Source organism: Parasteatoda tepidariorum, chromosome 1 (assembly GCF_043381705.1).
Source record: "Parasteatoda tepidariorum isolate YZ-2023 chromosome 1, CAS_Ptep_4.0, whole genome shotgun sequence".
Taxonomy (NCBI): Eukaryota; Metazoa; Arthropoda; class Arachnida; order Araneae; family Theridiidae; genus Parasteatoda; species Parasteatoda tepidariorum.
In genome coordinates, this window is record NC_092204.1 from 7,197,198 (window position 1) to 7,212,802 (window position 15,605).

Consider the following 15,605-nt stretch of genomic DNA (forward strand, 5'->3'; position numbering starts at 1 on the left):
TTAATCAATGAAAGTTTTAGGGTTTTTTCAAAGCTACTCTCTAAGTGATTTTACAATGAAAAGTAATTGCTGATATGTGTTTAGAGTTTAGGCTAGAAACTTTAGTTCATGAGCATTAAACATGGTGTATAGCATTTTTAAAAAGTGCTTAAAGGTTTCGATTTTCGTTTTTAAAAGCCCTTAAAGGTGCTTTTTTCATGGGATGTTTTTAAAAAGTGCTTAGTTTTTGCTTTTCGAAAAGGAAAAGTCGATTTTCTCCATGTATTATGTAAAAGCATGCTTTTCACCTTGTTCTATTCAACATTTTCACAATTCATTCAAGCACAAACTATTTCGGTGTACCGTTTGTCATTAGCATATGAAAGCACCATTCATTTTACATGTTTGATGAAATGCTTACAAGTCCGCATGTGCATTTACTAAACTGTGTTTGATGCGATTATTGTACTCTCATGTGCAACTCTGCTGCATTTTGCAAGATATTTTCAGTTTCTGGTTTCGTTTTCCAGCCACTGATATCAAACCGAAAAATCTCTTGATCTTTTTATGGTGGCTAATAAATTCGAGAAAAGAGTTCTTTGTCAGAAACTAGTTATTTCATCATGATCTTTGAAAATAATTTTATAATTTGTTAATGTACATAGTACTTAAAAATATGTTTTGAGTGCTTAAAATGTACTTAAAAGGTGCTTATTTTTTGTTGAAATATTTGGGTATGCACCCTGTTAAATAATATGTGTTTAATAGGGAACCTAGTAGCAGAAACCTTGCGGCACTTGTCTTCAAGCAACCCATGGCATATGAGAGGGTTAAAAATCGTGTATGGTCATTTGGGTTCAATTGAAATCGCAAATCATTATTAAACTGAAGCTATTTTGATTCACTTGGTGAACAGAATATGGCAGAAAGAAACAAAAGTAAAATAGATGCAAATATGAAATACAAAAATAAAATAACCGATTTGCACTTCAGAGCACATAATTTTTAAGAGTTTTTATTTATTAACAAAGGGTATGATGCTGATTCTGATTAATGAATGAGCTGATTCTGAAATGAGGGAAAGCAATCATAGTTTTTTAAAATAAAATTGAAGATAGTTAGAGAAGAAAATTTCAGTATACCCAGTAAAAGAATTCAACACGATGGTTTTTTTCGTAATAAAAGGCTTTAAAATAATTTGTTTGTTGTTTACAGAATGGTGGTATTGCTCCTCCAAAAAAGTCAACTGCCGGAAGGAAAAGAAAGTTTCCTGGTGCGACGGGAGATGAGCTCATCATTAATGTTGGTACCTTATTTTAATATCTTACTTTTACCACCATCCTTTGTATGGTTTTTATTTTTGAAAAAAAAAATCTTTTTAATTCAGCAGCAAGATTCAAAAGATGCTGCTCCTAGTCCAAGAACTACTGGAAGTTTAGTTGCCCACCATGATGATCTCATAACAAGGATGAAGAATATAGAAATGATAGAATTGGGAGGTCACATGATAAGACCTTGGTATTTCTCACCTTATCCCCAAGTAGGTTCTTATTTTCTTTTGCTCAACAGTTGCCAGACTTAAAAGTAATATTTTTTTTATATTTCCAATGGCAAAGGAAATGACAAACTCTTATAAGATTAAAAAAGAACACAATATGAGAAAAAAACCTATCAGGAGATGTCGAGCACTCCAGTATCGCTTCACCTCTGAGCCATGCATACCTGCCGAGTCTCCTATTTTTTAATGAAGACTCCTGTATTTTAGGATTATCTTCTGTTTCCCTGTATATTCTCAAATTTCTCTGTATTTATTGAAGAAATTTAAAAAAAAAATTGGCAATAAAATATCTGCTAATGGCTAAAATATTTCTCTTATTCCTCAAATGATGGTGCTATTGCCAGCACTGCAGTATCTTGAGTGTTTATAGTTTGAGTTATCATAAATAATCATTATAATAAACAATCATAATTATAAAAATCTTATTTAGATTAAGATTTATATACATATTTTTTACTTCGCTAAATGTAAGTGCTTGTATTATTTATAATTTTGGATTTCTCTTTTTTACTTGCATCATTATGCATGATGCATTAAAAAAAGCCCTTGTAGCGCAAAAAATGTCCCTAATAAAATCTTCGTTATTTTATTTCTCCAATGTTGGCAGGTATGGCTGCTCATCCCAACAAATGGTTTCTGTCCATGAGGATGAGAAAAAACTCTTCCACAAAGTTCGTCTTTTCCACAGTCATGGCCTACTGCGAGTCTAAATTCTACAACAGCCTTTTCACAGGGCTTATCTGAAATATTTTGATCTAAAGCTTTAAAGATATGATAATTTTTAAAAATAATATGGTGAAGTATTGAAATAGTTACTAAAGAAAAATACAATAAAGAAAAATTTATTGAAAAATATCTTACTCTATAATAAAATAAATTTTTTTTCTTCTTAACTTTGCTATCTGTAGAATTTTTTTTTTTTTTTTGGCCACAAAAAACTTTTCTATTCCTGTCTGAAAGATGATATTTTATTGCTTTGTTTATCATCTACGTTAATTTTAAATAATTATTTTGTTCTGTTTTTTTCAATCAACTGTTATTGATATATTAAAGCATACAATGTTCATTGATACTTCTTTGACTTGAATTAACAAGGTTTCATACTTACATCTGAGTACATATGAACCTTTTAGCGAGTATTTGTGCTAACCTAAGTATAAAAGTGTGCTTAAATTTAAGAGCAGTTTCTAAATATGGGCCATGGTTTAAATTTATAGTCTTGCCTCCAATGTAATGCACTTAAACTACAGGCCATGTATTTTCTTCGGGGGAAAAATTTTGAAAACGGTGTTGAATAACTAAATCTTGAACTTATGTAATAACTAAATGGCAAAAATGTGTTAAGTAGATAGTTTTGTTTTTCACTAAGTTAAAGTTATTACTTATTTATTTTCAGAATGTCTGCCATAATTTTAATAATTGTTAATAATTATTTTTAATTAATTGCATTGTTAATAATTTTATCCAAGTTAAATAAATGCTGAAATAAGTAATTAATGCTTAAGTCAGAAATATTGGTGGGTCTTACAAGTTTGCTTAACCTTAAAATCTTTTCTACTTGCTTAATTATTACATTCTTAACATCTTTTAATGAAATTTTTTTCTCCATTATTTAGGAACTTGTTAGTTTGCCATGTATATATTTGTGTGAGTTTTGTCTTAAATATATGAAATCCAGAGGTTGTTTAAAAAGACACATGGTAAGCTTGATGTTTCTTTAAAATTTTTGTATGACTCTTAAGTCAATTATCGAAAAATAAATAAAACCAAATCAGAGACTTTTATTTTTATATGTTTTGACCTTCGGTGTAAAATGTGATAGCCCACATTTTATTAACATTTTACTTTCCTATTATGAATAGACACATCCTACAGGTGCATCTTATCCTATAGATAACAGATATCCTATAGATACATTATACAGGATATCCTATAGATATCTTTTGTTACATCCTATATCAGCTTCAATTTGCTTGAGTTGTATAAATCTCTAGTGAGAGATAACGTAATTCTGGTTCAGTTTCATATAAAGCCACACATCTCTACAGTATCTGCGACAGGAAAATCTGTTAATTTTAAACTGTTATAATAAAAATATGAGCAATTACTTTTTACTCCTGTGTTTATTGTGTGTGTTTTAAAAGTATCTACTCGGATAATGAAAAACATTCCAAATAATTTAAAACAAAATAGTTTAATATTTATCAATGAAAAATGTTTAATAGTAAAGAAACCTATCAAAATGTCAATTTACTGTATAATATTATTTTTTGTTTATTATTAGTGAGGACATGTTATGTCCTAATGTTTGTCCTCCGTTTTGCATGATTCCGTTTTCTCCAAATTTTCATTCTGAATTTATACATTGAACCTCTTGAGTGTCATTTTTACATTCAAGTTTTTCCTTGGTATTTCCCTTGCATAATACATAGAAGCAACATCTACAAAAATTTAAGAAAAAAAAAACAACAACAACCTTCAGATGTCAACTGATAGTTTAAATAATTATGAATATTATGTTTCAGTATTTAATTTTATTTCATGCTAATTATTGAATCTTGTTTAGGCCGAGCTTTCCCATCCTCCTGGCAATGAAACTTATCCTTGTTATTATCCTGATTAATATAGTTGTTATTATCCGGTGGCTGAGCGGTAGTGCTTCGCTCTGTCGTGCCACAGGTCCCTGGTCCGATCCTCGGGCCGGGCAAGGTTGACTCAGCCATTCACCCCTTCAGTGGGTCGATAAATGAGTACCAAGCATGCTTGGGAACTAAACACTGGGGGTTCCGCGTTCGGCTGACCACCTGACCAGAACATCTGCTCCTGCACCCCAGAGCCCAAGGTCAAGAAAACTGAGATGGGCACAGTAGGCCTTGGCCCTCTATGGGCTGTCGCGCCACTGAGTTTAGTTTCGTTTAATATAGTTGAATTAATTATAAATATTATGTCTCAGTATTTAATTCTATTTCATGTTAATTATTGAATCTTGTTTAAGCCAAGTGTAATCTATGCCATATTCCTGGCAATGAAATTTATCCTATTTATCCGTGAAATTTATCTTTGTTATTATCCTGATTAATGTAGTTGAATTAATTGTGAATATTATGTCTCATACTATTTCATGCTAATTATTGAATCTTGTTTAGGCCAAGTGTAATCTTCGCCATCCTCCCGGCAATGAAATTTATCGCAAAACTTCCATATCATTTTTTGAAATCGATGGTAGAAAAAATAAAGTAAGTTTGTGTTTTGATTTTTTACATGGTGCGTAGAGTCTTTAAAACGTGATTAAAGGAGCTTTTTTTTATTTTTGTTTTTCAAAAGCCATTAAAAGTGCTTTTTTCATGGGGTGTTCTTAAAAAGTGCTTAAATTTAACTTTTCGAAAATGAGATTTTTTTTCTTTACCTTATCAATTTTGCCACATATTATGTAAAAGCGTGCGTTTTCAACTTCTATTCAACTTTTTCACACTTCACACAACCACAATCTATTTCAGTGCACCTTCAGTCTATAGCATATGAAAGCGTGAATAATTTTACAGGTTTGATGAAATACTTGCGAGTCCGTATGTGCGTATAGTGAGTTAGTTCGTTGAGATTATTGCTCTCTCATGTGCAACTCTGTAGCATTTTGCAAGATATTCTCAATTTCAAGCTTCATTTTCCACCCTCTGAAATCAAACCGAAAAATCTCTTGATCATTTTTAATAGCTAATATAATCATATGATTATATAGCTAATATTATGGGTTAGAGTCCCTTTGTCGTCAGGCTAACCCTGGGGTGTTTTTCTGATTTTCCTCTCCATGCAACGCAAATGCGGTTTAGTCCATCAAAAAGTCCTTCACGAAGGCAAATTTCTCCCAATACTTGATCTAGGAGTTCCTTTGTCTGCTGGATTGGGCTCAAAATTACAAGGCTATAAAGTTGAACATTAGTAGTAGTCATACCCCCCCATGCATGATGCATNCCCCCCCCCCCCCCAAAAAAAATGGGGTCTGCTGTTCAACGACAGTGATAAAATAAAACAAGAAACACAATGAACATTGTCTGGGTATTTATTAACGCAAAATTACGTTTTTCGCATTGCGTTGCCTAGAGGCAACACAAAGAGGTATTTGAAAATTTTTTAAAAATTGTGAAAACTTGTATTGTACGTTTAATTTTTCCTTTTGACTTTCTTCTCTTAGTAAGAAATGAATTTGTTCAAAATTGTATTCATGAATTGCAACTTTAATGAAAGCATAAAATGAAACTAAAGTGGCATCAGCTGAAATGTAAGAAAGCATCTAAATATTGACTAGAAATTGATTTGAAGTGTCATGAAAAGGAAAAGAAACGCATTTTAAAAGAAATTTTAATTTTAGGATAAATTTTTATTTTATTCCAGGTATATGCTCAGAATCTTTGCTTACTAGCAAAGTGCTTTCTAGACCATAAAACTTTATACTACGACACAGATCCTTTCTTGTTCTATGTTATGACAGAACTGGATAACAGTGGCTTTCACATTGTTGGATATTTTTCAAAGGTTTGTATCCTTAATTATTGTTTATTTTTTATGTTTTGAATAAAATCTGTTTTTTGTAAACTTTTTTTTTTGTTCAGGAGAAGGAATCTACTGAAGATTATAATGTGGCTTGTATATTAACTCTTCCCCCCTATCAGCGTAAAGGGTATGGAAAATTACTTATAGAATTCAGTAAGTAGACTTCATTAATAAATACAATAGTTACTAATGATTATTAATAAACTATCCCCAATTGCTGTACATAGAATTTCCTCATTTTTTATTTTGTCACCGTCGCATACCTGCCAAGTCTCCCTTTTTTTTAACAAAGACACCTGTATTTTACGACTATCTCCTGTTTAACCATATATTCTCAAATTTCTCCATATATGTTGAAGAAATTTAAAAAAAAAATATTTGGTGATAAAATATCCACTGATGGCAAAAGTACTTCTCTTATTCCTCAACAGATAGTGCTATTGCCAGTACTGCTGTATGTTGAGTGTTAATAGTTTAAGTCGAGCCGTAATGGCTCAGGGGATAGAGTGTTCACCTTCTAATGAGGTGAACCAGGTTCAAATCCCAGCAATGACTGATCAATTCGAATTCCACACCCGGCTCACAGCGATCACAGTGCTGGCATAAAATATCATCTGTGGTAGACAGAACTTGAGTTAGACAGGGTTGATTGTGCTCCGGAAAAAATCTGGATTTTTCGCTGACAGTGATCCGGAAGTTTCCGGAGATTGAAGGTTCAGACGTTTAAAAAAATTTTGATTCCGGAAATCAAATTTTCAAAGGTGGAACTTAAAAAACTCAGTTTATTTTATGTGTTTGTAAGGGAGAGCCAGAGAGATACTTTATAAGCTTATATTCATGATTAATATTCATTTTTTTATCAGTAAATAGTTGTTATAATCATAAACTCAAGAAAGAAAGACATATTTGTAAATTTTAATTACTTCTCCAGGTAATCATAGGAATGTGTAAATGGTATAGGTATGTGCAAAATTTTAAATATATTTTAAGTAAACTAAGAAATATTGAAAAAAAAGGGGAAAAAAACCTTGTTTAAATTTTTTTTCAATTTAAACTTCTTTTTTTTTTAACTCAAGAAATTTTCCAGAATTTTGGCTTGGGCTCACAATCACCCCTGGTTAGAGTCCCCTTGCCATCAGGCTAACCATGGAAGGACTTTGTGGTTCCTCCATGTAATACCAGACCTCCATGTAATGCCAAGACGGGTTAGTTCTATCAAAAATCCTCCACAAAGGCAAATTTCTCCCAATACTTGATCCAGTAGTTCCCTTATCTTCTGGATTGAGTTCAAAATTACAAAGCTACAGAGTTGAACATTAGTAGTCGAAAACCCAATATTAAGTCGGCTGTTCAATGACGGTTTTAAAATAAAATAGTTTAAGTAATTATAAATAATGTTTTGAAAATTTTTTTCTTTAGATGAAGATTTATATACATATTTTTTACTTCGCTAAATGTAAATGGTTATATTAATTCCAATTTTGAATTTCTCTTTTTTCCTTGAGTGATTATGCATGATGTATCAAAACTTGCCTAAAAAAATTCGCTAGTAAAATCTCCATTATTCTATTTCTTCAATGTTGGCAGGTATGCCATTGTTCAAAAACTATTATATTCTATAGTAATTTTTCTCTCATTTTCTACTAATTAATAAAAGTTTATGTTTATTAATTTCTATAATTATTAGTGAGAAAGAAAAGCAAAAATGCAGGAAAATTATAGCTTTTACAGCTATTACATTCCCACATTTTATGCAATTCTAAACAGTATATTATTTTCAAATCTTATTTTAATTTTAAATCATAAATTGAGATATTTCATATGTGCTGTTTTTTTTTCTTCTCGGATATTAAACTGAGATTTATAATGTAAATGTTTTATGATCTGTGGTTCGGTTAATAAATGTATTTGTTTGGCTTATTTTTCTATTGGATTTTGCGTATTCCAATAGAAAAATAAACAAGTGAGGTTATTGTTAATTGCAAACAATATTATTAAAATTAAAGTGTCCAGTTTTAAGATTAAAAGTCAAAATAAATCACTTTGATCTCATGATTTTTATCCATTACTAACTTAGTCCACATACATCCTAACAAGTCTTTTTTTTATTAAAAAAAGTTAGCTACAAATTTTATACATTTATTTTTATTAACTATAATTTTTTGCAATACTATTTTATTCTATCTTAGTATGAGTAATGTTATATTAATAGTCATTTGTCAGAACATGTATGTAGGATGTCAAACCAGAAACATCTAATGGGATCTTATCAATCAATATAATGGGATCTATTAATGGAATCTTATTAGTCAGAAATATATAAGATTTCTGGTTCAGATTACTTCCTGAAATCAAAACAGTTTTGTACAGTGTATTTGCTTAAGATGTTATTATGTCAAATTTGTAGAAGTACTTAAAAATATGTGTAAAAATATTCTAAACAGTTTTTAAGAAATGTTATTTACCTTATGGGATGTTATCAACATCTTCAGTTAAAATTTAGTCAATACTTCAATTCTAATATTCAGTCTTTATAATATTTAAAAAAAACAGTAATATTGTCGTTTAGAAATAGTAAAATTTGCACTGGCAAGTAGAACAGATTTATTGAAAAACATCTAGAACATGGTGCATAACGTTCTTTAAAAAGTTCTTAAAGGTGCTTTTTTATTTTTGTTTTTTAAAGCCCTTAAAGGTACTTTTTCATTGGGTGTTTTTAAAAAATGCTTAATTTTCCCTTTTAGAAAATGAGATTTTTTTTTTACTATGTCGATTTTCGTCAAGTATTATGCAAAAAGCACAATTTTCACATTGTTCTATTCAATGTTTCAACAATTCATTTAACCACAATCCATTTTAGCGTACCGTCTTTCTGTAGTGTGTGAAAGCGCCAATCATTTTACATATTTGATGTAACACTTGCGAGTCCGCATGTGTACTGAGCTGGGTTCAGTGAGATTCTTGCACTCTCATACGCAACTCTATTGCATTTTACAAGATATTCTCCATTTTAGGCTTCATTTTCCACCCTCTGAAATCGAACCAAAAAATCTCTCAGATCTTTTTATTGTTGCTAATATAATCAAGAAAAGAGTTCCTTGTCAGAAACTAGTTATTTTATCATGATCATGTAAAGTCTGAAAATTATTTTGCATTTTGTTAATGTATGTAGTGCTTAAAATGTTCTCAAAAGGCGCTTATTTTTTGTTGAAAGATTTGGCTAAGCATCCTGTAGAATTCAAAGCATTGCCGTTTCCGCTTGAAACACATAAACTTATATACAGTGTAATAAAGAAAGGAAAATAACTGAAGAGAATGTCCTAGAAACTTTTAGAATATTCCATAAGTAGTAACTAGAATCTTAAATTACTAATGTTCATATTTAAATGCTTCTAAAGTCTGGGAAGAAATTGTGAGGACTTGGCGGATAACTCAGGACTTCTTACTTACCAAGCGAGTGCCTTTATTCGCTCGACCATCCCGATACTTTTCGTGTCAATATTTTGAGTTCAGTGTAAAAGTCCACATAAAAATGCTGTCCTGTACAGTTTATTTTTGTGCATTTTAACTTGAGATTTTTTTCTTTTTCAGTATCTAATGAATAGAATGTTTTTTTTTTGCTCAAAAAAAAAAATTAAAATTAATGTTCTTCTTCCAAAAGGTTATGAACTTTCTAAATTTGAAGGAAAGACAGGTTCTCCCGAGAAACCTCTGTCAGATTTAGGATTGTTGTCCTATCGAAGTTATTGGTCTGAAACAATTTTGGAAATTTTAGTCAATGTGAAGCCAACTGAAAATTGTGAGAGACCACAAATAACTATCCAGTAAGTAGTTATTTTTTCATAAATTATTATATTTTTTTAAATACAAGATAGTGAAAAGAACAACGTTTTAATTTGGATTATAACATAGATTGTTATGGATGTTACATAAGTTGAAATATACGCTGCATCAAATATATATTCGTTTTTTCACTACATGCTTATAGTTTAAATATTTTCTGAATAATGTAAATTCTAAAAGCAAACAGAGTAAAAATAATGCATTAGTGAGTTTTAGAGTTCTAATTATTGTTAAGATCGTAATATTATATTTAAAGTGGCCTAAATGGTTAGCTAATATTTTAGAGGAAGTGTTCTAAACCTTCACTATTGCAAAAAAAATAAATAAATAAATAAATAAATAAAGTATGCAGAAACCATAATAAAAAATAAGAATGCAATGAAAACAAGGAAGAAAAAAGGCGAAATTTTTTTTAAAGATTACCAAAAAGAAAAAAAACAACAACATAATGATATAATCTTTTCATCAGCTCACACGATTTTGTCCGCAAAAATAGTACTTTCTAATATTGTATTCATATAGCCAAAGCAAACTATATCAATACAATAGGTGAGGAGCATTAGAAAAAAAAACACGATTTGAAAATAAAACATTATTAAGCAAAAATCACAAAATTCTAGAAAAGTACGAAATAGTCGAGAGTCAAACATCTTGCAAAAATGATGTAAAAATATTTTCGTAACTTTTTTTTTCCAATAACCACCTAGAGAATGACCTTTTGTAATACAGGCATCTGAAGGGCAGATTTGTTGGCCACTCTTTCAGAGGCACCATATTAGGTGGGTCCAATGCTGCTCCCACAGTAAGAACAGATAGTATAAAGAATGAAAGGACATCCATGCCTTGCCCGGGATTCGAACCCAGAACTTTTCTATGCAAGGCTAGCTCCCTCGCCCCTACTCAGGCCGGTGGAAATATTATTGCAACTAAGATGGCAGATTACAGTGGTCTGTCCAGGGTAAATTTACTACCGTTTAGCGGTACCTTCACAAATTCAATTTTAGGAAAAACGGTAGTGTCACAAAATACTTTTAGAAAAGCAAGTTCTCATGCAAAACCTGTTCCCGTTGCAATCTATGGAAAAGAGCTTTTTACGAAAAGGCCAGATGTGCAATGTGGTAAGCCTAACTTTTCGCTTACGATGTGCGAGCTTTTTTTTCGCTGAGAGTTTTAAATAGAATCGACGAGCCCTCTATAAACATTACAGGAAGTCAAAATTCGAACCTTATTGTAAACATCCAAACATTATCTTAAACACTATTGTAAATTCTTTCTGACTAATATCAGACCTTCATTTTTTATGAATTTTTTTTTCTCTGTGAAACTTTTTTTTTGTATGACCTAGTTGAAAATGAAAATAACTTTTAGTGCTAGTTCTACAAAATGCATGCTTATATTAAATTCAAGTTGAAATTTAACTATCGACTATGATTTTTATGGATTTTTAAATTTACATACATTTTAAACCCAAGATTTTACAATAGCAAAATTATTTTTGAATATATGGAGAGAGAAATATAGGAATTTACCAGTCATAAATAATTTTTATTTGTAGTGACAACTTTTGAAAATATTTTCTTACTTTACCATATTTTTGTGTTGATTTTTTAATATAATTTTTAATTTTCACAAATTATGTCTAGATTTTCACAAGATAGGTACCTCTCAAAAAAACTTAGACACCTCTGGATTATAAAATTTTAAATCAAAGCGTAAATAGAAGGTAGTAGAATCTGTATTTTTAAGGCACACTCTTACTGAAGTACTACAGAACCACATTCGATTTGTCTGTTACCTCGAATCGGCATGAAAGTTAGATTTACAAAAGACAATAATATATTGTGTGGTTAATTCAAAATTTATAATAAATAAAGGATTGAAATTATTAACATTTATAAAAAATTGAATATTGAAGGAGATATTGTTTAGTTATAAAAATTTTTAGTCACAGATTTGACCAAATTGGGTTTGGGTTTTCCGGAATTAGATCTGCATTATCTGCAAAAAATTGTTTTTAGAATTGAAATAACAGTTTTAAATACATCTTAAATTATATGGGTGTTGAATTTATTAACTAGATTGCATGCTGAGTTTAAAACAGTAGAGTTGCAATGAGTTTTTGTGTAATTTATTTCTAAATTAAATCCAATCAGAACTAAGCAAAAATGTAATTATTTTTTACCATTTATCATTCAGGTAATGCATATTAATTCGCACCGTTTTTTTTCCTTCAGTTAATAAAATTTATTTGTATTGAAATTTAACTAAATAAAAGGAAACTTAAACGTATTTAGTCCTGTCCTATTTTATAATATCAAAGTATTTATACATAAACGATTTTACAAGACTCAAATTATAAGTGTAATGTAATAATAAAGGGAATAATAGTTTAAGATTGCCCTACCGCATTACTGATGTTATAAAATTATGCAATTGTAATATGTAGCTGTAATTGTGTAATTTTGATTTGTAACATATACTAATTTGTACACCATTTTAAAGTATATAATTTTATGATTAAAAAAAAACATTTGAACAAAATTGATCCAATAGTTCCTTAGAAATCAAATTTTAACTATACAATTTCTTTATGATTCAATTTCTCTGAAACTTTCGTGTGATTTTGTTCAAGCGTTGTATTTTGTCTTATAAAATTTACATTCTTTAAAATGATATAAAAAATTCTTAAAATTCAATTTTTTCAACTCTTATTATGTAAAATAACAAATAATTATCAAAAAATTATTTTTGTCAGAAATTATCTTTAGATAAATCAAATGAATTTTATAATTGGGTGCAAAATTTTTTCGATTCACTTAAAAAATTCTCAAGATATCCCAAAACACGCAAAATGTTAAAATTAACATTGTAGGGACTAAACATTTAGGACCATGTTTCCCAGATTGCGGCTACCCCCATATTTTGAGGAGCAAAAATTTAAATCTGTTCTAAAAAGGAATATTTATTCAGCGAAAGTACATTTTTGTGTTTGATTATTTAATTTAATATATTGTCTGTGTTAATTAACCAGCATATTTGAGGGCGCTCCGTATAGCATAAGGGAAAAGAAAACACTATAAAACAGATGTCACACTTAGTTCTTTCAGGTTGCATTTTATCAGGGATGAGATTCTTCCGCGGATTCGCGGATTTCCGCTTCTTTTTAGATTTTTCCCGCTAATTTCCGCGGAAATGTTTTTGAACAAGTTAAAATATTTTTTGAGGAATTTAATTTTCCTCGAAGCAAAAGCATTGAAGTCCTCATTCCTCCCTCTGAAGTTTCTCAAAAAATCATTTCCTTGGGATAAAACTGGTTGACCTTTATACAGAGATGAGAATTTTTTGCTTTTGCCTTTCGAATTTCAGCCTTTTTATCAAAAACTCGGACTCTCTTCGTTTTTAAAAAAAAATTAAATATCCCGCTTTTTTTTAAAATTCAATCGTTAAAATAAAATAATCATATTTATTTACGATTATCAAAGATAAACAAAAAACTCAAACTACATGCTAGCTGCTAACCCACCCTTCCGTATTTTTACTTATTTTAGCTATTTTCTCTTCACAGAAAATGAGATTTTCCGTATTTTTATTCGTCCGCCGGATAGGTCGTATTTTTGCAATTCAGACGTCATGACCCTGTTGTCTGAAGTGAAAGCAAACAAAAAAAATAATAATAAAAAAATAATAGAGGTGGATTTGGGGTGAAAATAGTTATTTGCTCATTCACTTAACCTTGTAAATTTTTATTTATTATGTCTAAACAAAAACAATACAAACAAGCCTTTTAGAAATCCCAAGTCCAGTCTCTCGCGATTTTAATATCAATCATCGATTTCGTATTTACCTGATTTAAAAGTTGCGCTATGCGATTCTTATTTACGCTATTCAAACATCGCACATTATGATTCTTAGTTACGAGATTTAAAAATCCAATATCGCGTTTTGCATTTATGCATTTTTAAAATCGCTATTTTATTATCAAACATCGATTTTCGTATTTGCCTGATTTAAAAGTTGACGTTGCGAGTCTTATTCAGGCGATTTAAATATCGTACATTGCGATTCTTATTTACGAGATTTAAAAATCCAATATAGCGATTTGTATTTACGCTCTTTTAAAACCCTATGTAGCGATTCGTATTCACACGAGCTTAAAATCTTATGTCGTGACTCGTTTTTGCTGTTGTAATATCAAACATCGATTTTCGTATTTATACGAAATCCAATCCAATAAAGTCATTTGTATTTAGCTTTTTAAAACCCTATGTAGCGATTGGTATTCATGCGAGCTTAGAATTCTATGTCGTGATACGTTTTTGCGGTTGTAAAATCAAACATTGATTTTCGTACTTAAACGTGTTTTAAAAATTAGACATTGTGATTTGTATTTGCGCGGTTTGAAAATTATGCATCGTGATTCGTGTTTACGTGCTCTAAAAATTACGCATCATGATTTGTATTTCTGCATACTTTAAAATTCTATATAGAGTTTCATATTCACGTGATTTAAAAGCCTCATATCGGGATTCATATTGTCTCAATTTAAAAATAAGGCATGTGATTAATATTTATATATTCATACAATTTTAAAATTAATCATCAGGATTTATAATCACATGGTTTACAAGTTTAAAGATCTCACTCTTTTTGTCAAATTTTTGTGTATATATATATATATATTCATTCTTGGATTTCCTCTTTTTTACTTTCTGACTACTCTCATCCCTGATTTTATTCATAAGCCTCTTTTTATTTATCAATCATATTTCATATTCTTATTAAATCTAGTTCCACAAAAACCTTAAAAGGATAATACAGTGTTTTAGAATACTTATAGTATATATTCACACAAATAGTTTTCTACTTTTTTGTGGAAAAACACCTTCAAAAGTGTTATCAAAATTAAAGTTTTCATATTCAGTCTTGGTTTATGAATGTAATTTTAAATTACTTTTACCCCTTTTTCATAGAACTAATTATTTTTAAAAGATCTCACTTAACCATTTGAAATTCTGCTGGCAAGATTTTATACAATTTTCCCCACAATTGTCAATTATATTCCTATTTCACTACCACTTAGGAGAGTGCAAAATTTTACCACTCTATTAGAATTATAAGTCCCTAAATTTTACATCCTTTACAGAGAAATATCTGAACAGACAAGTATAAAGAAGGAAGACGTGATATCAACACTACAGTACCTGAATCTAATACATTATTACAAAGGACAATATATAATAACTCTCACCAAAGAAGTATTGGATGCATATCAGAGGGCGTACGAAAAGAGACCCATACGCATTGATTCACAATCACTGCACTGGACACCCAAAGACTGGTCTAAGAGAGGGAAGTGGTAGCCATAGAAGATTTTTTATTTCAATTCTCTGTTATATTTTATTCTTTAACTCCAGATAAGGAGTACGAATAGAATCTGTTTGCTTTCCCAACAAGCTTGTTCTTTTTGTTACTGAAGGGAGAAAGGATGTTGGGTTGCGTTATTTTATTTATTTTAATTCGAGAGATTATCTTAATAGCACAAGCATTGAGACGTGAAGCTTTGTGTTATGTTCACACATTGTTAAACTTACCGACTGAATGTGGCAGAATACATCAGGAGCAGATCACTATTATTGTTGCAAAATAATTCTTAAATAAAAATTATTTAAAACAAAAA

At 30.0% G+C, this 15,605-nt stretch overlaps 1 protein-coding gene across 4 annotated transcripts in view; it reads left to right on the forward strand.

Moving 5' to 3' along the window:
* Nucleotides 1-15,605, forward strand: part of LOC107440453 (Histone acetyltransferase Tip60) — a 46,018-nt gene extending 30,413 nt beyond the window's left edge. For 2 of the 4 annotated variants that reach the window (XM_043044878.2, XM_043044880.2), the window contains 8 exons: nucleotides 1,195-1,281; nucleotides 1,370-1,519; nucleotides 3,154-3,237; nucleotides 4,684-4,773; nucleotides 5,927-6,067; nucleotides 6,145-6,238; nucleotides 9,747-9,909; nucleotides 15,072-15,605. In XM_043044878.2, the coding sequence (XP_042900812.1) occupies nucleotides 1,195-1,281; nucleotides 1,370-1,519; nucleotides 3,154-3,237; nucleotides 4,684-4,773; nucleotides 5,927-6,067; nucleotides 6,145-6,238; nucleotides 9,747-9,909; nucleotides 15,072-15,288 (1,026 nt within the window). In that variant the 3' untranslated portion in view covers nucleotides 15,289-15,605. Of the gene's footprint in view, nucleotides 1-1,194; nucleotides 1,282-1,366; nucleotides 1,520-3,153; nucleotides 3,238-4,683; nucleotides 4,774-5,926; nucleotides 6,068-6,144; nucleotides 6,239-9,746; nucleotides 9,910-15,071 lie in introns of all 4 variants that reach the window. The other 2 variants (XM_043044877.2, XM_043044879.2) reach the window with 1 other exon arrangement.